The sequence below is a fragment of the Lycium ferocissimum genome, chromosome 5, assembly GCF_029784015.1.
Source record: "Lycium ferocissimum isolate CSIRO_LF1 chromosome 5, AGI_CSIRO_Lferr_CH_V1, whole genome shotgun sequence".
NCBI classification, from domain to species: domain Eukaryota; kingdom Viridiplantae; phylum Streptophyta; class Magnoliopsida; order Solanales; family Solanaceae; genus Lycium; species Lycium ferocissimum.
The window spans coordinates 11016586-11040261 of record NC_081346.1 but is presented as its reverse complement, the minus strand read 5'-3'; the positions used below and the strand labels follow the sequence as shown (position 1 = coordinate 11040261).

The 23676-nt window shown below is 35.7% G+C and overlaps 2 protein-coding genes across 4 annotated transcripts; one reads left to right on the top strand and one right to left on the bottom strand.

Annotated features, from left to right (window-relative positions):
- Positions 1-1007: 1007 nt before the first annotated feature.
- On the top strand, positions 1008-8015 carry LOC132055967 (uncharacterized). 3 transcript variants are annotated; one of them, XM_059448005.1, is made up of 11 exons: positions 1008-1284; positions 2383-2490; positions 2733-2838; positions 2962-3091; positions 3990-4047; positions 4132-4256; positions 4334-4459; positions 5127-5402; positions 6138-6358; positions 7048-7266; positions 7744-8015. In XM_059448005.1, the coding sequence occupies exons 2-11, from the start codon at positions 2414-2416 to the stop codon at positions 7867-7869; spliced, it is 1464 nt and encodes a 487-aa protein (XP_059303988.1). In that variant the 5' UTR covers positions 1008-1284; positions 2383-2413; the 3' UTR covers positions 7870-8015. The 3 variants fall into 3 exon arrangements, with proteins under 3 accessions (XP_059303988.1, XP_059303987.1, XP_059303989.1); XM_059448004.1 differs by having other exon boundaries at positions 1008-1465; positions 2365-2490; XM_059448006.1 differs by lacking the exon at positions 1008-1284 and having other exon boundaries at positions 2365-2490; positions 2707-2838.
- A 2247-nt stretch (positions 8016-10262) lies between these two features.
- Positions 10263-19917, bottom strand: LOC132055965 (FKBP12-interacting protein of 37 kDa). The gene is made up of 15 exons (XM_059448002.1): positions 19757-19917; positions 19610-19655; positions 19461-19522; positions 18183-18250; positions 18049-18085; positions 16991-17078; positions 16512-16576; positions 16343-16420; positions 15680-15727; positions 13174-13227; positions 12625-12786; positions 12302-12371; positions 11119-11174; positions 10804-11020; positions 10263-10719 (listed from the first exon to the last, which is right to left on the bottom strand). The coding sequence occupies exons 1-14, from the start codon at positions 19781-19783 to the stop codon at positions 10835-10837; spliced, it is 1047 nt and encodes a 348-aa protein (XP_059303985.1). The 5' UTR covers positions 19784-19917; the 3' UTR covers positions 10263-10719; positions 10804-10834.
- Between the last annotated feature and the right edge of the window lie 3759 nt (positions 19918-23676).

Genomic DNA, 23676 nt, shown 5'->3' with positions numbered 1-23676 from the left:
CCTAATCCAAATTCAGCTATACTATGCTGCTGGGTTGGGCTACTGTTGCAATATGAGTCCAATTGTTCCACGGACCTTAAAGTTCCATCTTTACATTACGGGTTGTAAGGTGTGCTTCGGTAGGGAGAGAAATATTTTTGTAAAATTTTCACAAACAGCTACCTTTTAGCTCCTTCTAACAACCTATAACTATATGTTCTACATTTACAATTCGTAGCTAGAGGACCTATATTTAGCTAGTAGATGCGTCGACTTAAATATAGTGATAAATATAACGGAAATACACGGCCGAGTAAAACTGAAAGTGCTATATTTATGGAAACAAAATCTATTCCAATTTAAATTAAAATCAGTTTTTAATGTTCCCTGATTCACGCAAATATCCTCCCATTCCATATCTGATCTCATATCTCATTCAAACAGCTAATAAATTCAAAAAAATTTGAATTCAAAAAGTACATTCATATTTTTAACCCAAAAAAAAAAATGTTCAAAAACTAGTTCATCAAAAAACTTTGAAAAATAACAATATCAAACCAGTGGAATGCGAGCTCGTTTTAAACGATGAATATATATTTGAATTCATCTGTTGAAACATCGAATTCAAGTTGAGTTCATAATTGAGGTAACAACCTTTTCACTGGAACTTTTTTATTTTTTTGATTTTTCTGAAATTTTGAAAAATATATGAAAAATATATCTGAATATAGTCAACAGAAACCAAAATAAGTAATATTGAACGTAATAATCAAAAATACAATTAAAATGTAGCCAAAATATAGTCATAATCAGGAATAACGTTTTCCCCGCAACTTTTTTTTTTCAAATTTTTTCTAAATATAGTCAAAATATATGAAAAATATATCCGAAATATACTACCGTAAAAACCATAATAAATAATATTGAACATAATAATCAAAATATAATTAAAAATATAGCCAAAATATATATGAAAAACAACTATTAAAATATCAATCCAAAGTGGAAAAAAAAAACTTTATTGTAATGTCTTCTCCCACCTACCCAACGCCTGCAATTGGCACCCTTGGCCATTCCTCTCCCGCCACCCTGAACCCCCATTCCCACCCCATCCAGCCCCCACAGTATTTTGCTATATTATATATGAATGCCCTTATGATAACATTTTTTTCAGTTACTTATCAAATACAAAAATATAAGTAAGAAAGAAAATATTTTGCACTCATCCCAAACACACCCATAGTCCCTGGTTTAGTTCCTGAATCTTACGAAACGGGTGAGGGTCCACATAAACAACATATGTAGGTACTGTATTCATACTTTTCCCGTTCCTGTTGGTCCTATATTGGTCGGTACAAAACTTACAACTAAAATTCATGTGTGTACATTTTACGGAGATTTAGTACTCCATAATTTTCTAGATTCCCAAGTAATGAATGCATTAAAATTGATGAATTAATCCTTAACACCATATTGATTGTGCAACTAGGGATGGCAATTAGGGTAGGGCAGATGCAGGATATGTACAAAGTCATAATAAAACATATAAACATATAAACTGGCAGTATATATAGCAGGCAAAATTTAATTTTTTGAAATTTTTAATGTATGTGACAAGAAATGGGTTATAAGTGGGTTACGGTAAAAAAAATGACTATTTTATTCTTGTTCCTTAGTTTGAATCCACATTTTCGTTTTTTATTACTAAAAGATAAAGATGATCGCTTTGTCAGGAAGATTTCTCATTTCTGTTATTAAATTCTTATTTGTTAAAATGTGACTTCTAGATAAATTAAAATCAATATTTTTTTATTATAAAACTAAACTTATGAAGTAAACCTAAAGAATAGAACTATTCTATTTGTTTAAGCTTGTACAAAACCTTTCTTATTTATCGCAAAAGTGATCGCCTAATTAACTGATCTTACGATTAACAATATTCATTTAGAAGAAATTCACAAAAAAAGACATCTACAAAAAGGTGTGTACAGCTTATTTTACATCACAAGTTTGTCTTTAGTAATTAAGACAAATCTTTTTTTTTTTTTTAACTCAGACATTCCTTCAAGCTTATTTAATTATACTAAAGAGGGTTTGTGTATTCTCATGCTAAACATAGTAAAATATGTAAATTCTAGTTCTATTTTGAAATTTGAACGATCAAAAGAAAAAATTCAATTTTAAGAACTAATCATTCATCTAATTATTTTTAAGAAAATATACATGCTTACGTTTAAAAAAATAAAAATAAAAACGAAAAGATAATATAAACGGCGACAGGCCTTAACTGAAAGCAGGCAAACATGCGGGTTTAAACTTATCAGGTCAAGGCTTGCCCCGCCCTAACCTGCCCTAACCCGCCCTATTGCCATCCCTATGTGCAACCTCTACATCAACTAGTAGAATTTCTCAATCGATATTTGAGAGCTTAGTGATGGCGGGAAAGGAGAAAGAAGAGTCCGAAAATCAGTTCGTATGGGATGAAACTTGTCAGCTTTACTACCATGCCAGGTGCCTTTTCTTTTCCCTTTTTTATCCTTCAACAATTTATTATGTGTTTAATCTCCAATCCCTTTCCTCTTTTCTATTTTCTCTTCTGAAATTAGGGCTTTAATTTTTTTTAATTTAACCTCTTAAAGTTAAGCCGAGTTTCGTAAAATTTTGAGTTGTTTCAGCAATTATATTAATTAATGAAGACCTATCGTTATTTATCGCGTTCTTTTGTAGCTAAAAGGTGTGGCCTTGTTATGCAGCACTGGATTTTATCACGATCCTCAAGCAGGTTGGTACTACAGCTGTAATGATGGACTCTATTATAAATTCGAAAATGGTACTTATCTTCCCATCGAGTCCTTTCAGGTAACGTTTTATTTCTTTAGTTATGTTAATAACTATTTGTTCTGCTAAGCCTTCCAATTTACGCTATCCAAATGTTGGCCTAGTTGATTTATGTTTGTGAATTCGTTTATCATTCTATGTCAGGATGGATGTGGTGAAATGAATAGTTGTGAGAGCATTGCGCCTGCGGAGTCTAACAAAGATGCAGACATCAGTATGTCAGGTGAAAATGTGGCTCAAACAATGGAACCACATTCGACGGAGTTTTCTGAAGGTTAATAAGTTCACCCGCCTGTCTATGGATGCGTAAATGATATTATGTGTTCGTGATGAAGTTGTTGCTGCAATAAATATACCATCCTCTTAGTTCTATTCAGACCTTATCCTTTTAGTTTCGGGTCATTGGAAGTTCTTGTTGTATGCAACAAACTAAAGCATTGGATCGATCAATAAAGGAAGTTACAAGCAGATTGTTCATCAACTTGAGTAACCAACTGCAAAGCAAAAAAGGGCAGAAAAAAGTTCTACTAAACTAAACAAAGAAAATAACACAAGTCTCAGCGTCGCCCTAATGGAATATATCTTCTTCTATATATTGGCATCTTCATGTAGTGCACATGCTCCTTAGCCGGGGTCCCAAATGTAATTTGCCAATTTCCCATCCATGTCCTCCCATAACACTGTAACTTGGTGGGTTAAGTAATCTAAAATATATAATTGTGGAGACATTACTAGGAATCATTCTTCTGTTTACGATATTCTAGTTGGTGAAATACTTATTCATGTCCACTTTGGAGTTGAATGAATAGCAGCAGTTTCTTGTGAATTATTACTAGGTGAGTCATTATCCAATCAGTTTTGATTCATGGTTTGCTGAGCTGTTTGACGTGTGATAAGTGTTGGATCATGGATGTAAGATGTTTATTCATGCATTTCTTCACTTATGATATCCATAAAGTTCTCTGTTATTTATTTGTCTCATTATTGATCCCTCTTGGTATCCGTCCTTTGTCACAACCAGTTTTCACCCCGAGTATAATGGCTGTCCTTCAAATTGCTTCATCCTTTCAGTAGAGAACTATTTGGTTGTTATAATCCTTTTTTTTTTTCTCTGTAGAAGTCATTTGCACTTGACTGTCACTTACCTTCTCTTTGTATTTCACTCTAAGCAGAGCAGTTGGAGGATACAAATTGCAAGCTTCCAGAAAACCCACCACCACCCTCAGAGTGGTAAAGCAATGTGTTTAGTTATCTGGTATTTTTATTCTTGTAGTTATTTTTCTTTCCCAACTGCTGTAATACATCTACTGTCAGGCTCGAAGATACTCTCATTGAACTTTATCTGGCGAATTACTCCACTCAAGCTACCAATAGTACTTCTGACGTAACAGTGGCTCCAGAAATAAATGACACAGATCACACACATATGTCAGCAGCTGGTTGGTTCACTATTCTGTTCTGCTCAAATTATGATTATAACTACTGCATTGCAAGTCATTCTACCTTGGCGGTGCAGGGAATGGCATCACATATGAACTCGAGGAAGGTGAATGGATACCAGATGACTGGACAAATTCTGCTGATCCAATTGCAAATGACTGGACTGATTCTGCTGATCCAATTGATGATGACATGGATGAAGGTTAGTATAGATTGTGATACTCAACATTAATAATATATGTATGCTATACAATTTTTTTCTCACTTGGCATTAAGGCATTAGTGTTGAAATGTTGATGAAATGATGCCGAAAAGTGTATGGACTTGTCAAAACTCAAAAGTTTGCCTATTGTTAATTCATTCCTTTTTTTCCTCTTTCATCTAGCATTTTATTCTATTGATTTAACTCTTAGTGAGGTTGAGGAGTAGTTGCTTTGTAGGTCTCCAATGATATAGTAGTTTTTGAAATTTAAGATATTGCAGAGAAATCCTCATAAAATGTTTTTCGGGTCACTTGAGAGAACTAATGTTGGTGAATCTGTCCATTTTCAGAGTACAGATGGAAAAAGTATTTGGCATTTTTAGCAATATTGAGGGAAAAATTGATGCGCTCTCTCTCTCTCTCTTATTTTCTTTTTGTAGTTCTAATACAATGGGAGTTAAGTTAAAGAAATTCTTTCTTTGACTACCTCGTGAATCCCTCTATATGATGTAACTCATACGAAACAAATGGAATAGGCTCCTAGTTCAGTGAAAAAGAAAGGAAAAGAGGATTTTGGGGATTTTTAAATACATATGCATCTTAGTTTAAATTTCGTCATTTTCATGGTTCTGGATGAATGAAATTGACTGAAGTTTCCTCAGAACAGGCATTTGTTTAGAGGAAGAAAACTGGCGAGCTCAGTATGGTCAAGTTGAACGACCATTTGAAGATTCTCTGTCACATATTCGGGCTGTTGATTTGTGGGATTGGTCGGTGGTTAAAAAGATCAGAAAAGGTCGTCGAAAAAGAAGGGTGGCAAGGCTGGTAGGACGACTGGTGAAGCCTACTGCTAAGCTGCATCCATCAATGCCCTCGAGTGGCCATCTTCTTAAAACGGCTCCAGTATGTGAAGTCCATCTTGATCTGGTACGAGTTTCATCAGGTTTGCATTGTCAAACTTCCATTTACAGGGAAACTTCTGCATCCTATTTGGTTACACAGATCAGTTATTGTTAACATGTCCCTTTTAGTTGAGGTTTATAAAATCCCCTGTTAAACTGTTGTGACCTACTATAAAAAATGAATTCATGTAATTCCCTTTTAATGTCTATCTATTCAGTCCGTGATCTTTTCATTCCATGTGCTAGAAACTTCCTTTTTTTATTTGTTACGTGTGAGCCAACACGTGCCTCTCTGGTGGCTGCCCTGCAAAACTTAAATGTACAAATACTTTCTTTTCATGTTTCGGTCATCAGCATGTATGCATTCACATTCATTCATGATCAGCCTAATTCAGAGTACTACCAAATTAGACATGCATGTTTGAGACGTTGTCGTGTAAGTTACAGTTTGTATATCTAGACAGTAAAAGAGATGTAATGAGGCGCAACTTAGAAGGAAGAGGGATTTCCAACTTCTGATGAAACATCAATCACTCTTTTTGGCATTATGAAATAAGCTTTGCACCCAAAGGAAGTGACAACTCAGATTCAATCATATTTCATTCAATCCAGCGCATCAGCAAATTGTAAAACCTCAAGGACAGACAAATTCTGCTACTTGTGCTGTCATGAAAGATGCTTGTTTTCTTATTTTGAATATGAAATTTTAGGTAAGGCATTGCCCATCCTAATTTCTATCCTCGTTGGCATTCATTCAAAATGTTTCTGTCCTACAGGTCAGGTGTACAGGTTGAGAAATCCTAGCACAAAATATTTGGCTTCTTTGTCTAATTATGATTCTTCCAATCCAACGAAAGATTGGCGCTTTCCGCAAATGTCAATCAACAGAGAAACCCAGACGTGCTCACCAGTCACTGAAAGAGATAAACCCATAAGCATTGGACTCCCTGGAGAGGAGGATGTGTCTCTGCCACTGGAGATCAGTGCGCCTGAAAGGGTATTGTACATTCACTTTATGTTTCAAGTACTAATACATCTTTTATACTAAAAGATGATTTGGGTATGTGGTCATTGAGACGAATTTCCTATATACAGTCAATTAGGGTGAGTCCTATAGCAGATTTATTATCTTGAAGCTCAAAAAATGAGACTTTTTCAAGAAGAAATAATCTATAATTTGCTGCACTAGAAAATTTGTTAACTGGGAAAAGTATTTCAATTGTACTAATGTATTAGATGGCCAGTACAGCTGAAAAATGAAGATGAAAGAACATGTCTGTACAGCTAACAAACAGCATAAAATGAAATGTCGAGACAATAGTGCTAATTGCTGAGCTGGGTTTGGATTGATGATGATTTCATACTTATTGGTGTTAAGATAACCAATCAAAGACAAGGGAGGCAGCCTAGTGTTAAGGACGCTCGACCTCCAAGCATAAGGTTATATCTTCGAGTCACCAAGGGAACAAAGTGGGAAAGAGCCGTTTTGGGCTCCTGGATAGAGGAGCTATTGTTCGGGTTTGGGAGAATTTACCATGTAACTGGAAACACAATTGAATAGCTCATAAGAAAACTTTGTAATTTTACTAGAGAGATGCTTTCTCCTGTTTAGACGGACATGCACAAGGAATCAAGGATCTAATATCTCTTACCTATCTGCTAAGTTGTGTGATTATGTCATTGCAGGACAGAGACCGTATGTACAGGGATAGAGCTGCAGAAAGAAGAGCATTGCACGGCAGTTTTGGTGTTGGTCCAGGGCAAAAAATTTCACCTAACTCTGGTGATTCTGTTCCTTTGGATGCAACTGCTGGTCCAGAGGAAGCCCTTTCTGAATCCTTGAGCAATTCGTTTGGAGCTGGTAGCTATGCCAGAAGAATCTTGGAAAACATGGGCTGGAAGGAGGTACAGTTTAATATTTTCACGACTTCAATAATTCTAATGTTAGCTACAAGTGTCACTGAGGAGGTTTTACATAATCTTGAATACCTTATCTTTGGATCTCAAGAAAGTACAGACCCACTTAGACTTGTAAAACTCTGAATATTGTTGTTCTGATTCCTTCTTCCATATTTATCACCCGTCTCTGGGTGCTCATCAATCTTGTCACTCATGCGTGAAGGGAACTTTTTCCTTGTTAATTCATTACAAAGTTGTTGTATAAAGTTTTAAGTTATCCATCTTTTTATTAAAAAGAAAAAGTTCGAGCCTTCTATATTTGAACATTATTCGATTATCTCTATGGGTAATTTCTTGACTGTCTAATAATGAAGATTATTGCACCTCACGATTACAGAGGATCTTTGTAATGAGACTGCTTAAGTCAAATTTGAAAATTTACTCATGGGATATTGTCACCTGATGGCTTGGCTGTTTGCACAGGGGGAGACACTTGGCTGCAGCAACAAGGGATTGATTGAACCATTGCAGGCTACGGGAAACAAAGGTTCTGCCGGACTGGGCTGGAACGATGAAAGAAGAAAGCAGACCATGTACAGTTCTAAATAAATGGGGAATGTAATTCCTCTTGTTGGCTGTCTGATATAACCTAGCTTCACTTGTCTGCTCAATCAGCTTAGTTTACTATTGTTGCCTTTTTACTGGTCACATATCTGCTTCGATATTTTATAGAACACCATATGGTTAAAGTACAATATTTTGATGGCTTAACACATAGCCATCCCCTTAAACTTGTCAAGATATTCCATTTAGACACTTAAACTAAGCCTTGTTCCAATAAACTAAGTCCTGTTCCAATCGAACACCTCAACTCCTCTACTTTCGGTTCAAATTTTGACCTTTTTTTTTTGTGTGTGTGTGTTTAAATTCGTCTATTATATGGTTAACTTAATTATCTAATATACAAATGAAAATACGATTTTAAAAAAAATGAACAGAAAGTGTCTAATTGGTAACTTTATTAGGAGTACAAGTGTTCAATTGAAATAGGGCATAGTTCGAATCTCTAAATGATATATCTTGGTAAGTTTAAGGGTTTACCTATGTATTAAGTCATGCTTGATTAAGTTGTCATTTTTATATCATATAAACAGTGGTTGGAGAAATTATTAGAAACATAGCTGTCCTAGATTTGATTTTGGATTGTACGAAATCATGCCTTTATAAAATGGGAAATTATTTTTTACACAAGTAGATCCTTTTTGGATATTCAAATGTGTTCTACTTTAATTTTATACAAGAAGAACTTCAAATTCTCTAAAACGTTCGTCTCTGGCACTAATTAATTACATGTGTTCGTTTATGAGTACGCATGGGTATTTTTCGGTTTTGGTGCATTCTGAAGAGTTTTTTAAGAAAATAATATATATTCAAGATGCGTTTATCTAACACGGTAATTATTTTAGTGAAAATAATAATGAAGAATCCATGTATTAAAACTTGAGACTAATCCACCAAATAAACAAATGTAAAAAAAAGGAAAGAATAAAAACTTAATCCTAATTATTATAGGAAAAGAATTCTACAAACTAGTGTGAAATCCTAATCCCACGAGGAGAGAAAAACACTATAAATAAGTCACTCTATAGGACTTCTTAAATGCACTTTCGATATCTGATTATTTAATTTTCAGTTACTTTGATTACCATCTCATTTTGATAACTAAGACCATGACAATCTACGTCCCGACGATTACTAATTGGCAGAGTAGATTCGAAAATGGTGATGAAATCTGTCGTGTTCGATCAGCACACCGACAGAGTGATGCGCCCATCTATTTTAGTTGGTAGTTTCCACCGTCAGGCTTCATTAAGATAAACACGGATGGAAGTTTCATGTCGAACTCAGGGTTAGCGGGGTTTGGAGGTGTTGCACGGGATGATAGGGGGAGGTGGATTCTTTGGCCGACTTAGCAGGGTAGCGACGTCGAGCCTTACAGCAGAACTGTGGGCCATACATGGAGGTTTGACCCTAGCTTTCAACTACGGTTTGAAGAAGGTCATTATCGAGACCGATTCGAGTGACGCCTTGATGCTGTTGAGTGTGGGAGACGTCGTCGACAATCATCCCGATCGCGTCGTGATAGGGGAGTGTCGACGTCTCCTCTCCGAGCTTGGTATCCCCGTCTGAGGCAAGATAATAACTGTGCGGATTACCTGTCGAAAATGGGAAGAATGCAGCAAGAAGACCTAGTCGTCCACCACATTCCCTGAACTAACCACTTCTCGCAGACACGGCTCACGTAGCATATCCTAGGTACCCCAAACATGTATGCTAGTGTAGTAAAGAATGTAATAATAATTGAAATATCTTTTTAATGTCCGTTTAAGATGATGTTATAATGTTCATTTACGTAATGTCTAAATCAGTGGACTATCATCACTGCTGAAAAAACATAGAACGTGATCATTTTGTTAATGTCTTCATTTTGTTATTCTTCTTCGTAACTTTTTTTTTTTTTTCGTTGCCTTTCAATAACTCACTTGGTCTAAAACGAAAATCTAGAACATACTTAGAAAGGTTAAAAGCTCTATTAAGCTCACAACAAACAAGCCAATTTGTCGAACATTAAGTTATAAGTATTTCACATGTCATAGAAAATTAATTAATTTACTGTTTAAGTTACCATTAATTCAATTTATTTAACACAGGTACTGTAAATATCTGTTTATACGATCAGATTACCCGATATCACTTGGACTTAGTCGAAGTAAAATAAAAATATGCCCATAATCTTGTTCCGAAAAAAAACTAGACATCTATGTTGTGATAGAATTAGTTGTAAAGTTACTCCAATTAATAAAAAAGTCCACATACTTCAAAATTGATTTAACATTTTGAATTTAATTTTTGGAAACTTACAAAATATATCAAGATATACAGTTAGTAAAATAGTTCTAAGCATCTTACGAAATATCAAAATAAATATAATGAAAACCATATACTGGTACGACAATTGGCGCTTCCTGCGTAATCGAAGAGGAAAAAACAGTGTAGTTTAACAGTGCCCTTTGCCACAGCTAGACGGGCTACACTTTACAAGTACACAATGCTTACAGTTCCGCACAATAACACATCAATGGCTAGTTCATAATTGAGAAAATGTTCTACGTTTTCTAATGCTAATAAAAAAGACGCTGTAGATCATATTGGTGCTGTTGAGGCGGATAGGGAACTAAATACACCATTTCATAAGCGAAAATGGGAAATAAATTGCAGAATCGAACACGGACTGCAGTTACAAGTACATTGGTATGACTGTCCACAGCTTGTCAGTTAAGTATATATGGTCGTGCCTTGTTGCTTTACGAGTGCATTTGGAACTGAGAGCTCTTGTTGCCAGGTCTGCGGCTTCATCTGCCTTGCTTTATGGTTGCACCATTTAAGGATAAATAGTACCTTCATACATGAAGGTAAAGCCTCAAAACACATTGACCAAACAAACCTTTTTTTGGAAAGGAAAAATAAGATATGTTCCCTTACAAATAACACTAGTCCAATTCCAAAAGCTTGCCTACTCATTCTCTGCCTCTGCCTCAGCCTCTGCCTCTGCTTCTGTAGCTGTCATTCTCTCATCACTGGCAGTTTTATCAGGAATTAATTCAGTTTTCTCCACAATAGTGTTTCTTTCATTCAGCTCTTCCTTCAGCTTACTGATCTTTTCATCCTTCTCTTCAATTTTATCTTGCAAGAGTAGTACCTAGGACAAATACGATTAAAATGTCAAAATCCACATCTTTCAAAGTCATCCTAATATCTGACTCACTCTAAACAAGAACGGAAACTGTGTGAAAGCACCATTTCGTTTGATCTCTCCACATCGTTCGTCAGTCCCTCTATCTGCTTGCACAGGCCTGCAAGTGCGAATAAAAATTGTTAGAAAGTGAGTAAATCAATCTAATCATCATTGCATTCTGAATAACGATGGCAAAGCAGCAGAACTCAAGTTAGGTCAGACAAAAAGGAATGTTAGTGAGAGCTAGAAGGTAAAATGAACACATGTAAAGAGAGATCTATAACAAAACTAGCACAAACATGGATTCCTTACGCAACAAGGGTGCTTGCTTCCTAGTTATGTCGTGTTACTCTTTTTCCCCCTCGAAAATATATAAATATGAAAAGTTAGATACTACAATCCACTACTAACCAGCTTTGACTTCAAAAAATTATGTTCTCTTAACAGAACTAACCTACACGGTTGGCAAGATCTTACTTTTCACCCATCAATTCATATATTACATACACAGAACTTAATACTCCCGCCCATTGAATAAACCAGAAATTACAAGGTGAGAGATTCAAAAAGGGAGAGGGGGGGGGGGGGGGGGGAGGGAGGGGGGAGATGGAAACTAAGATAAGGAAGGCATAAAAAACCATTAATACAAAAGAGCAGTTGCTCCATAGGGCAAGAGAAACTGCTTTGATCTACAAACAAATCTGAGCTCTTGCAAGAGCAGGCTAATGAGTGAACCAGTGTAGGAATTAACAGTTTCTCAGTTGATGGTGTAGGTTTCTCTGATAATGATGACTCAATTCCATGTAAAAGCATGATTTCACTGCACAAGAATAAGGGCATGCAGATATATGGTAACCACGCAAATCAGGTGACCGCAACTGGTTTCTTTCTGAGTACAGAGAAGATATGCATGTGAATCATGTAGTCTAATTCTTTGTCAACTGCTTACTGAAGCGAAAAAATCCTAACAAAAAGAAAATTATAATCTATGAGTGGCTGCCTTTACTCATGTAGTGTCAAATGAACCAGAGGGGTATTACGCAAATATTACCAAAAGTTTCAACATTTAAGGCGAATCTAAATATCCTTTACCAATATTATCAATCGCGCTGATCATATCTAGAATACCTGTGGGACCAAACCGACCAGTCAATCACAAAAAAACTAGCAGCAAACAGAAAATTCCTAGCCCAACCAAAAGGAAAACAGAGGTGTATCTAAAAAGCAATTTGAGAGAACATTAACCTTCAAATTGACTTTTGAGTTCAGCATTCTGAGACTTCTGCAAAGCCAGTTTCATTGTTAATTCATGCATCTGCAAGTAAAGAAAGAAATAGAACTTCTGTAACATCTCACATTTATCACCTTCAAAACAATCATCATAATTTAGCAAACCTGGAAAAAGTAAGCTAGGCAACCTATGAATAGACTAGTCACTTCCATCTCTAAATTCAGTTTTCAACTAAAAATATTTTTTATATTTTACAATGTTACCTTCTCCAGAAAAAAAAATAAAAAATATATATATATATATACACACTTCACTGATTAAGAAAATCATTTATTACCTTTCCTTCATTAGCCTGGTTTCCAATCTCTTCATTTTCCTCCTGCAGTGTCCTACATTTAGCCATTAGCATCTTGCCCATTTTGCTTTGTGGGGTAAAATTGACTGCAGCAATGTTATCTTGCAACTCCTTCACTTTCTTATCCTTCTCCTCAACCAAATTCTGGCATTGCAAAACAAGAAAAGGTGTAAGCAAGAACGCAATCAGAGCATGCCCACGAAGGAACAATGAAATGGTCAAATAAACTACACATGAAAAGCATCCAAAATTTTAAGCACCAGCATGCTTTATCATTGGCAACAGGATGCATCATCTGAGCTCATAGAGCAATTCAAAAGGTAACCTGGAACTACGTCACCAACAGAGCCCTGCCCCATTAAATAAAGAATTCCAGCCAACCATCAAACAGACTTGGAAGTACAATGAAGTTAAAGTATTGAACAACTAAATAAGGGTTTCAATCTCCTCTATTGAACCACTAAATAAGTGTATCAATCTCCTCTCCAGACATTTCAGCTTGAAATTAAAATCAATGTCCAGATAACTTACCTTCAGTCTAGTGAACTCTTCATGAATAGCTGGATCTAGTAATAGCTTCCGTGCCTGTTAATATACCCCCAAAAGAATAAGGAAACTGAGCAAAATGTAAACAAAGAGATTCTAAATAAGATGACATTTTCCCGGAAAATGGGAGTGTGTGTGTGTGTGTGAGAGAGAGAGAGAGAGAGAGAGAGCTCAATGCAGATACATATTCTAGCAAAACAGAACACAAAGGTAGAAAGGTTAATTCAGCGAAAATGGAGCTGTTCTCAGAAGAGAAAAAAAAAAAAAAAAAAAACTACATAAAGAATAAATAATAGCATAATTCAACTAGTAATAAACATAAACTTTGAAAAATAGTATAGGGGAATAGAAAATAGGAGAGAGGGAAATATGATGCTGATGTTGAGTGTGAGCATACCAGTCAAAGGAGAATCGACAAGAAGCAAATCACCACCCATTAAATGCAATAACAATTTTAGCATCTTCTCTGTTTTTTGATAATTGTGTGATTATGAGGGTGTTGTTGGAAAAATAGTGCGGGCTTCATAAATTAATTATATTAAAAATAAATCTGTCCCTTAATTAGTACTCCCTCAGGTTAAAAAAGAGTGTCCACTTAGTCATTTGCACACCCCTTAAGAAAATACTAACTCCTAGGCAAAAAAAGGGTAATTTGACTAAATTACCCTAATTAAATAGGTAATAGGATTTGGTCACTTAATAAGGGCAAATTTGGAACCGGAGGGAGTAGTATAGATAGTAAGGAACAAGTGACCACTGAGGACTCAATCTTTTCACAAAGATTAAAGCCCCAAACCCAGCTAGCTAGAGTAGGGATCTGGTAGCTCAGTTGGTTGGCTACCTGGACTTCCATCTTGTTGGTGAGGATTCGAATCCCCACGTTGTAATCCCCTTCCCCTACCCCCTATGAATAAATAAAAAATAAAAAAAACCCAGCTGGTAGGATCTAAATTAGGGTTAGGCAGAATGATTCAAGCAGGTAAGAGGTCCAGGCCAACATTTGCAGTTCCTAAGAAGCTCTATGTTATTAGCAGGTTTGATGTTAGATAAATGCTGCTCTTACCCTTCAGTTTTCTTTCAACCATTAGTCTGGAAGCGAAAAGCTTCTTGCAAGTTGCATCAACAAAATAGAAACACAAATGAAACCATTCCCATTAATAACTCCCCTTGCTGACTTACAATTTATTTATGACTGAAAAATCTGCTTGGAGCCAACCCTTTGGGCCAACTGCAACCTTCGAAACATAGGGATGAGGGGCGAAACAAGTCCTTCAACCTTTGCCAAATCCCCCCCACACACACACAAACAAATAACTTACAATTTACAACCCTAACAATATCCTATGTAGTTTTCTAGCATACTGAGTATATTGGGACTTGGGAGGGATTCTAAAGCTGTGATAGCTATTGCTTCCTTTTTTCAGACTGCTCTATCATGACTTATTCGCTTTCTTCAGTTTCGTTTTCATTTTGCTTTGAACTGCTTGTGCTTATCTGACCTTTTCTCGTCGTGTTTTCTCTTGAGCCGAGAGTCTTTCGGAAACAGCCTCCCTATCTTCCGAGATAGGGGTAAGGTCTGCGTACACTTTACCCTCCCAGACCCCACATTGTGGGATTTCACTGGGTATGTTGTTGTTGTTGGAGGGATTCTAAAGCATTGAGACCACTAGTGTTAACAAAGGGACTAAATTCTCAGGCCAATATACGTGCATAAGGTTGATACTAGATTGGAGTTAGAAGTAAGATTCCGTAACTAGAATTAGCAAAGCAACACGGTGCACCAGCTAACAATGTTACTATTTAAGCAAAAGGCATAAAATTAGCAAAGCAACAACCAAATGAACCAGAACGAACAAGTTTATAGATTGAGATGCAGGAGCCCACGAAAATGTGCCGGCGTGGTTTCGGCTGACAAAACTAAGCCAGCATGCAATTTAGAAAAAAAAAAAAAAAAAAAAATTGAGGCGGGGATACAAAGTGGATCACTAATTTAACTTATGGCAGAAAAACTACCACCCTCAACAATGACCCCAAGATAGGAACACGACGTCTATTTTTTTGGAGGGTATCCAGGTGGAAGCAGAGCAGAACCCGACTTCCATCAGTTGACAGTTCCGCAATATACATCAAACTACTTGAACATCCCTTCAGATTTCTGCAACACTCAACTTTAATGCTTAACTTCCTCATAACTCATCAACCAGCAGCCAATGGCATCATAATCGAAGTCTACTTGAACTCCTAAAAGCTACTCCTGTACCAAGCAAATTACTGCCTGATACAAAAAACTAGCTACATACAACACATAGAGATTACACACATAGAACTCCTTTTTAAAAGAGCAAATTGGAAAAAATAACCAAAAAAATTGAACAACAGCAGGGAATAACGCACACACTCTCTCTCTCTCTCTCCCCCTCCTTTTTTCGGGCTTTATACTCCAGAGCATGCAGACAGCAAATCTATGAGTGAGAAAAGATACTAATACTACCTGCATAGATGGCGGCTTGAGTTGAGCTCTAAGGTCCCGAACTGCAGACTAAAACATTTACCAATAAAAGTAAGAAGAAAGAATTGACCAGCACAAAGTAAGGAGAAAACGATGAATTGGACATATACATTTTAAAACAAAGGCAACTAAAGATAAAACGAAAAAACACCCAACACTCTATGCTTTACAAAAAGGATTTAGAAAACAACACACTCAACATTCAGCAACAACATTCCATTGCCTTCTTACATAAGGGCATTGCAATGGTCTTGTCATAATAATTGCAAGTATTGATTAGACCACAGATCTCTTCAATTGACAAAATTGAAAATGAAAGATTAGCTGACTAGCAGTAGGCTTGTTTACCCTAATATGTAGGTTGCAAACTTCATTGTACACCATAAAGACAACGCATTTTCTGAGAGTAAAATACAATTTACAGCTGGCAACTCAGATGACTTTCAACAAACTCAATTTCTTAGTGAAATCATTTTCTTTTGCTCCGTATATTTTTCTTTCGCCGTACACTGAGATAACATGTTTCTCTAAATATCCAGCCCAATTTTGTTAAGATAGCAGCAAAAAAAAGATCGTATACAAGATTGTTCACTATAACCATGTAATAGATGCAATCTATCATTCGATGGTCATGGAGAACTTTACCTTCAACTCTGCTATCTCCTGCTCTCTTTTGGCAAAAGTTACAATAAATGCAGCCTCCTTTTTCTTTGCTCTTTCCAACTACAGATTGCAAAGATGAGATAATGATTAGAAAAACATTCAATAATTTTATTAACAGTGAACAGATAGAGAGGAATAATCAAAACAAAACCTGTTCACGCAATGACTCCTCAGATGATCTGAGGTTCTGAAGATAACTGACCACAAATTTGGGTTCTGCAAATAAGAGTACAGTTAACTCTTTTCATTGTAAAAAATTACTCCATCTCAATTAACATGAAAGAACTTTCCATTTAAGGGGTGACCCCAAATGTTGAACAGGATTCCGGAAATGAAAAAGATGGATTTTAAACAATTCAACTTTCAGCAGTGATGTGATGGTGGAAGCATCACAGTAGTCTACTATTACTTTAACAAACAAGTCAAACTTTTCCAAAAAAACTCCATGCCCTTTCAAAACCATATCATATATCAAATGGGACAGAGGGAATTAAAATATGATTTTTCTTTCATGATGTATGACTCTTGAACAAAACAGAAGCAACTGGGAAAACAAGAAGATCAAAAAAGACTAAAAGAAGAGGAACATGATTATAGTGACAGTAAAGAGATGCTGACAAAGTACAATACCAGGTGTCATGCCAGGAGGTATGAAAGGCTCCTTTTCAAACGCAGAGCGCCACTTTTGTATTTCAGATTTTGCAGCTTCAAGTTCTGTCTGAAACAAATATACACAGTTAAGTAATTAGTTTAAGATATTTCAATCAAAGTTTGGTCATTCAACAGCCTATCCAGGCTCCATTAAGTGGTGCAGTTCCAAAAAGTCCCCACAGAAAGCTTGAACAATTTAGTATTAGCACAAGAATCAAGAAAGGAACGGGAAACATCAAAAGAAGACTAAAAACTGTGAAATTAGAAATCTTAGCCCCTAACATTTTAAGGACGTGTGAGTAGCCGAGTCAACTCAAAAGAGCAGGTTGGAGAGGGCAGACCTATTTATGCTGATGAAAGATAGGTAGTCAGTAAATCATCACTATCCAGGCAACATGTTAATCAAAGCATCTTCTTCTTTTTTTTATAATGGTGGTGCCCGGGCCAGCTTGAGCACACCTTCACTAATTCCACGGGATACCTGCCACCTCCCACCAATAACATGTACCACGTAACTCTGTCCACCAATCTTAGGACAGATGGGAAGAAGTTACCTAGTGTTTTTGTCTCTACTGAGATTTGAACCTGAGACCTCATGGTTCTTCACTTTATTGACCACTAGGCCACGCCACACCCTTGGGTGCACATGTTAATGAAAGCATATTATTATCCGATAAGGAAAGGAAGAAAGAGATTTTATCCTATATCACGAAAGCATCTAAAATGAATTTACGAATGAATTGAGTGAAGTACTCAAGTATCAAAGAAAATACAAAACAACTTCCCCTAAAAGACACTACACGCGCTTACTTCTAATTAAAACCCTATATAAACATCGAATATTAACCAAGGCAAAGTAAGATAATCCAATACCATAATCAGAAGAAAAAAAGCATCTACATTTCTGGGCTCTGATCATAAATATGAAAAAACATAAAAATCATACAGCAAAACTACATAATGTTGAAAAAGAGGATGACAGATTGTTTTGGATATAACCATGAAAAACAAAAAACAAAATGTAAAATGATATACACCTGACATGATGCTAGGGTATCCTTACAATCCTGAAGACTGCAAAAGCACAAAAGAAAGTGAGAAAGTGACAAAACATAAACAATTAAATCCAAAAAACGTTCACAAATATGCAACAAGGGTCCAATTACCATACCTCTCGCGAAGAGACAAGATCATTCCTGTCGCTGCACCGGGTGCTGTTTCTTCTACTTTCAAATTACCCTAGTAAAGAAAGAGGTAAATGATAAATATTAACTTAAGCCCACGATGCTGATAGGTCCCTATGGCACCTATTAGTCTAGTTTAATCACTGGGCTTGAGAGAGCAACCTACCTATCATGTGAGAAATTGTGGAAGATAGTGGTAGAAGTTGTTTTGAAAAGAAACTTATACATCAGTCAAAGTTAAATATTCTTGAAGGATTTGGATCCTTGACAGTATCAAAAAGTGCACTTAATTATGTTAAACAATTCGTGAATGTCCCAAAAGAAGCATGTCACATAAATTTAACTAAGAGAGTGCTTATGAGCAGCCAACTACCCATGTACCCTATTGAATTTTCCTCGATCTCTCTGTTTCTTCTTCTAATAAAATTGCTAACCATATCCTTCACATTGAAAAACTCTCAACAGCTGTTGCACCAAGTTTCGCATTTAAGTGGGAGAAGCATAGAGGGGCAGGCCCATTATCCCCAAAGTTTTAGAGCCGAAACAGCGGATCTCTGGGTCGTTTAAACAAATTCTTAACAGTTCAGCAAGTTAGGGGAACCAACTTACTAACATCTTTTCTTTCTCTTTATGATTAGTACATTTACCAACATCCTATTAATAGCAACACTGCAAAGAAATCGCATAACATTTTCTCTCAAAAGCCATAATCTCTTTACTTCACTCTACCACAAGGCTATCATCTAATCTAGCTAAGGCAACCCAACTTCCAAGCATGTAAATCAAGTCCGGAAAGTTATATTTTTCCACAGCGGCAAAGAAAATTAATTTAATTACAGTTTCATGGTCAGTATCAATACTTAGAAATCCAACATTAAAATCATCTCAGGCTAAACCAAAGCGGTATTAACGCCATCTCCAATTTCTCCAATTCATCAAACTGCACTTTGACTATTCTTTTCTCCTAGGATCATGATTGCTTTACTAGTATGGCATACAAGACAAACTTACAACAACCTTGGGAGGTACAGAGGTTGTTTCCGATAGACCCTCGGCTCAAGTAAAAGCATTTCAAAGCAGTTCGAAAAGAAGGTAAAAAAACAGGAGCAAAGAAGCCATGACAGACCATTCTTAAACAGGGACAGTAACTACAACAAAATAATACAATAACTGAAATACAAGAAACACTAAATAGCAACAGAAATCGAATAACAAGAAACTACAAGAGTAATGAAACTTATATAAAATAAAAAAGGGGGGAGCACCTTTTTAGAGCCAAAAATATCGTCTTCATCGTCGTCAAGGTCTCCAAAGCTTCTTTTGGTACCTAAAAATAAAATCACGTCTGTAAGTGTTAAAAGCAAAAAAATATACGCATAAAACTTGCAGTAAAGGTGACAACAATTAGCAAAACCTGAACGTGGCCTATTAGCGGCGAAATCTCCACCAAAATCGAGGTCCTGACAATTCCCCAAAACGAATGTTAATTCTTCAACATTATAGTATACGTGAAATACAAGTAATTGCTATTACTATTAGAGAAGAAAACCCTAGAAATTACATCGTCGAGGTGATTATGAGACGCCATTGGTGGGATCAATTCAATTTGGAACCCTAATTTGTTGTTGAAGAATGGGCGGGGCAGGGCAAGGAGGAGGACTGATTTGCTGTGTCCGTGTTTTAAATCGCCCTTACTACAACTTGCACGTGGACATATCTACTTTTGCGTCCGAACCCAATTTCTTTCATTAAATAAACAAAGAGATAATACTTCAGAATTTTTAAAATAAAAAAAAATGATTCTAAGAAATTCTTCTATTTCATTTTCAAATCTATTACATAATAAAAAATCATTATTTAAACATGATTTGATAAAGATATCTTAAATATTGAAAACACTTATTCCTCGATTCTTTTTTCAAACCTACGTATTGGGGGATTTCCGTCAGTATATTTCTTTGATGGGAATTTTTACCCAAAATAAGTTTGAAGGATATTTTTTAGTCCTTTTTCCAAAGTAGAGGGATGTTTTTGACCCTTTTCCCTTAAATAAACAAAGAGATAATACTTCAGAATTTTTAAAATAAAAAAAATGATTCTAAGAAATTCTTCTATTTCATTTTCAAATATATTACATAATAAAAAAATATTTCTTTAAGTGATTTGATAAAGATATCTTAACGTATTGAAAACACTTAAACTTGTCTTTTTTAATTGTGGATCTCAGTTGCTCTTGATGTGAATTTACATGTTAGGGATATCCCTTTTTCGACCTACTTAGTTAAAGTCTCGTATATATCATCTCATAATTCTGTACAAAAGGAGATATTTTTAACATTAAAAGGTAATTGAGGTCTAATAGGTAAAAGAATGGGCGTTTTTTAGCCGAAAATTGACATTAAAGATAATTGAAGTCCAATAAGTAAAAGGAAGCAAGCTTACACCATTTTCAATATTTAATATTCCAACTTGCACATTTTCTCCTAACACTTTTAATTCCGATCTGGAGTGTTTCACAATTTCCTCACTTTTGGGATTACACTGGATATGTTGTTGTTGTTGTAGTGTTTCACGATTTGATTAGATTGAAACGACTCTTATTGATTAGAAAACCAACTAGTAAAAACAAATTGATTCAATTAAGTTTCAGTGATCAAAATCAAATAAGCATAACATGACCACAATTTTAATTACGGGAAAGGGTCAGATTTGCCCTTGTACTCTCACAAATAAGTTACATTTGTCCTTCGTTATACTTTTTTGATATATTCGCCCTTGCCATCCAACTTTAGGGTCATATTTACCCTTGTCATCCAACTTTAGGGTCATATTTACCCCTCATCAATTAAATCCAATGTCCACACCTAAATTTTCCTACGTGACACTTTTTTTCTTTTTCCAACTAAATCGATCCACCCATTTAAACTCTTTTAACCCCCGCCCGACCCACTAAAAAATAAAACCCAAAAGTTTCATTTGGTTGACGAAATGGACATTATTGATATGAATCTAGACATATGAACCAACTGTTGATGAAAACGTAGACATTGACAAAACCCAATGATCATGCTGATCAAAATGTAGAACTACAAAAATAGATATTTTCTCTGAACGCACTCGCTAAAGTTCATATTCTTTAAAAACTAGTACTCCTTTATAAATGTGTGATACTCTTTTGGGCGTTTTGTTATTTCAGTTCAGAATAGATCATTTGACAATGTGTTTCTTAAATGTTTGAGCTGTCTGGTACTACCAATCTGTATTGCAAAGGTGTAAACTTCTGAAAGCTATAAAGTCAAACAGTTGCTTGATAGAATCAACACAATTTTTGTTTCTGTTGTGGTTGTAACTTATTGCTAAAAGGTGAAGGGTGATGCATCCATTATCCTTTGGGATTTTAATTTCCATCACTATCGTAATTCTTGAATAACATTGGTAGTGCTTAGTTTGTTTCCTTCTGCTATTGACAACTATTTCCTAAAAAGTGCACAACTCCTCTAAGCTGATTCATTTATAATTACCTCAACCAAATCCACAAAGAACAATATAAAGCTAGAATTATGTGATTAATGATTGGTAACAGGCTTACGACAAATGGTTAAAAAGATTTACTTATCATCGATAAAAACGGTAATTGTTACTTGAATTACATGTTTTATGTCTTACGAAAAATTGGGGGCCTTGAATTTTTTGGGCCCAAACCAAGAGCTTCGTTGGCTTAGGGGTGGAGTCGCCCTTGTTTCTATCTCATCCATGGTTTCAGCACTCTATCTTTACCACCATATTGTACTTTTTCATCGTCTGGACTCCAGTCAACAGCAAAAACCTACCAAGTTCAGATAGACAAAGTTATCTAACAGTTCTTTAGAAAGAAACGCTGAACGAAAATGCTTATAGCGGAAGCTTTGCCTCATCAGCATGGCCGGGAAGGTCTTGCTTCAACTTTTTTGTTCGGATATCCCAAACCTAGATAGATAACACATAAATAGTTTCTTAATGACTTGCATTTAATAGGTCAAGAACCACAGAAATGCAGAGCCATACCTTCAAGATTGAGTCTTTGCTCCCACTCAATAGGAGCCTACGTCAACTGACCAGCTGTGCAAAACACGAGGACAGTAACTAACAGTTGGCTGTTAAAATGCTGGAAGATTTGAGTTATGCGGCAAATTCTAACCTTATTTGATAGACAGGTCCAACATGGCCTCGGAATGCAGCAACAAATTTTCCTGTGATACTATTCCATAGTTTGACTGACTTATCATGAGGCACTTGCTATCCATTGACCATCCGGAGAAAAATAAATGTGATTAACGAGCTGCAAAAATTGAAAATCATGGATCAGTGCTTAGAACCCAAAGAAAGAAAGCCATGTTCACCGTCAAAGCGCACCCACACACACGCAAAAAATCATCCTTTACAACACAGAAAGATTGTCAACCTGTTGATGACCTGTCATGCGAGTTTTGGGGTGCTTGCTGACAGCAGGCTCCCATAGAAACATGGTGAAATCATCTGATCCTAAGAAAAAATAGGTTTTAGTAGGGTTTTAAATTTGTCCAGCTTTGCGCGTCACTATTGAAAATTACCAAACTGACAAAACTGAAAAAGACACACCTGAAGCTTTGTGAAATGTTCACTTGGATCCTTAACATTTTTTCAAGCATTTAGCCAGTCAGCCAAAATAATTATATTTGCTAGTCAATATTTATTTATATATACATTGTTATGTATCAAAAATGTATATCTTAGGTACATTATACATTGATAAACAAAAAATATGCATTTGGTGGGCGACTATTTATGTCAATTTCTCATTATAATCTCATGTCCTATTTGGGATAGCTAATATTAAGATTTTGATATAAAATTTATATGGTGTTAGCTAATACAAATAACTAAACATGAATAAATGCAATCTTAAATTTAATATCTGATTAATATCCTAATCCCCATAGCCAAACGACCCTTAAATGATATACTGCTCGTGGTTAAAAAGCATTCATGCTTAACATTTTGTTAACTTGAAATTTACCAATAAGGTTAGATATTACTAATAAATCTTTGTTGTGAAAGTATAAAAATTTAAAGGGGTAAAATCACGGATGCCCCTTCAAATAAAAAAATATCCGCCCATATCCCCATTATTTTCATGCCCCCAGAAAAAATTAAAAATATTTACCCGAGATGCCCCCCAGTTATGATACCAACATGGTATATAAATATACTGAGATGGTATCATGGAAGATGCTTCAGTCCTTCTCTTAGTCCTCCATGATAACTTAGTCCTCCATGATACAATCATGGTATATACCTATACTGAGATGGCATCATGTAAGATGCTTCAGTCCTTCTCTTAGTCCTTCATGATACCATCATGGTATATAAATATACCGAGACGGTATTATGAATGATCATGTTCATTTATTAAAAATGACACACTTTTTTCGGAAAAAAAAAACTCTATGATACCATCGCTTT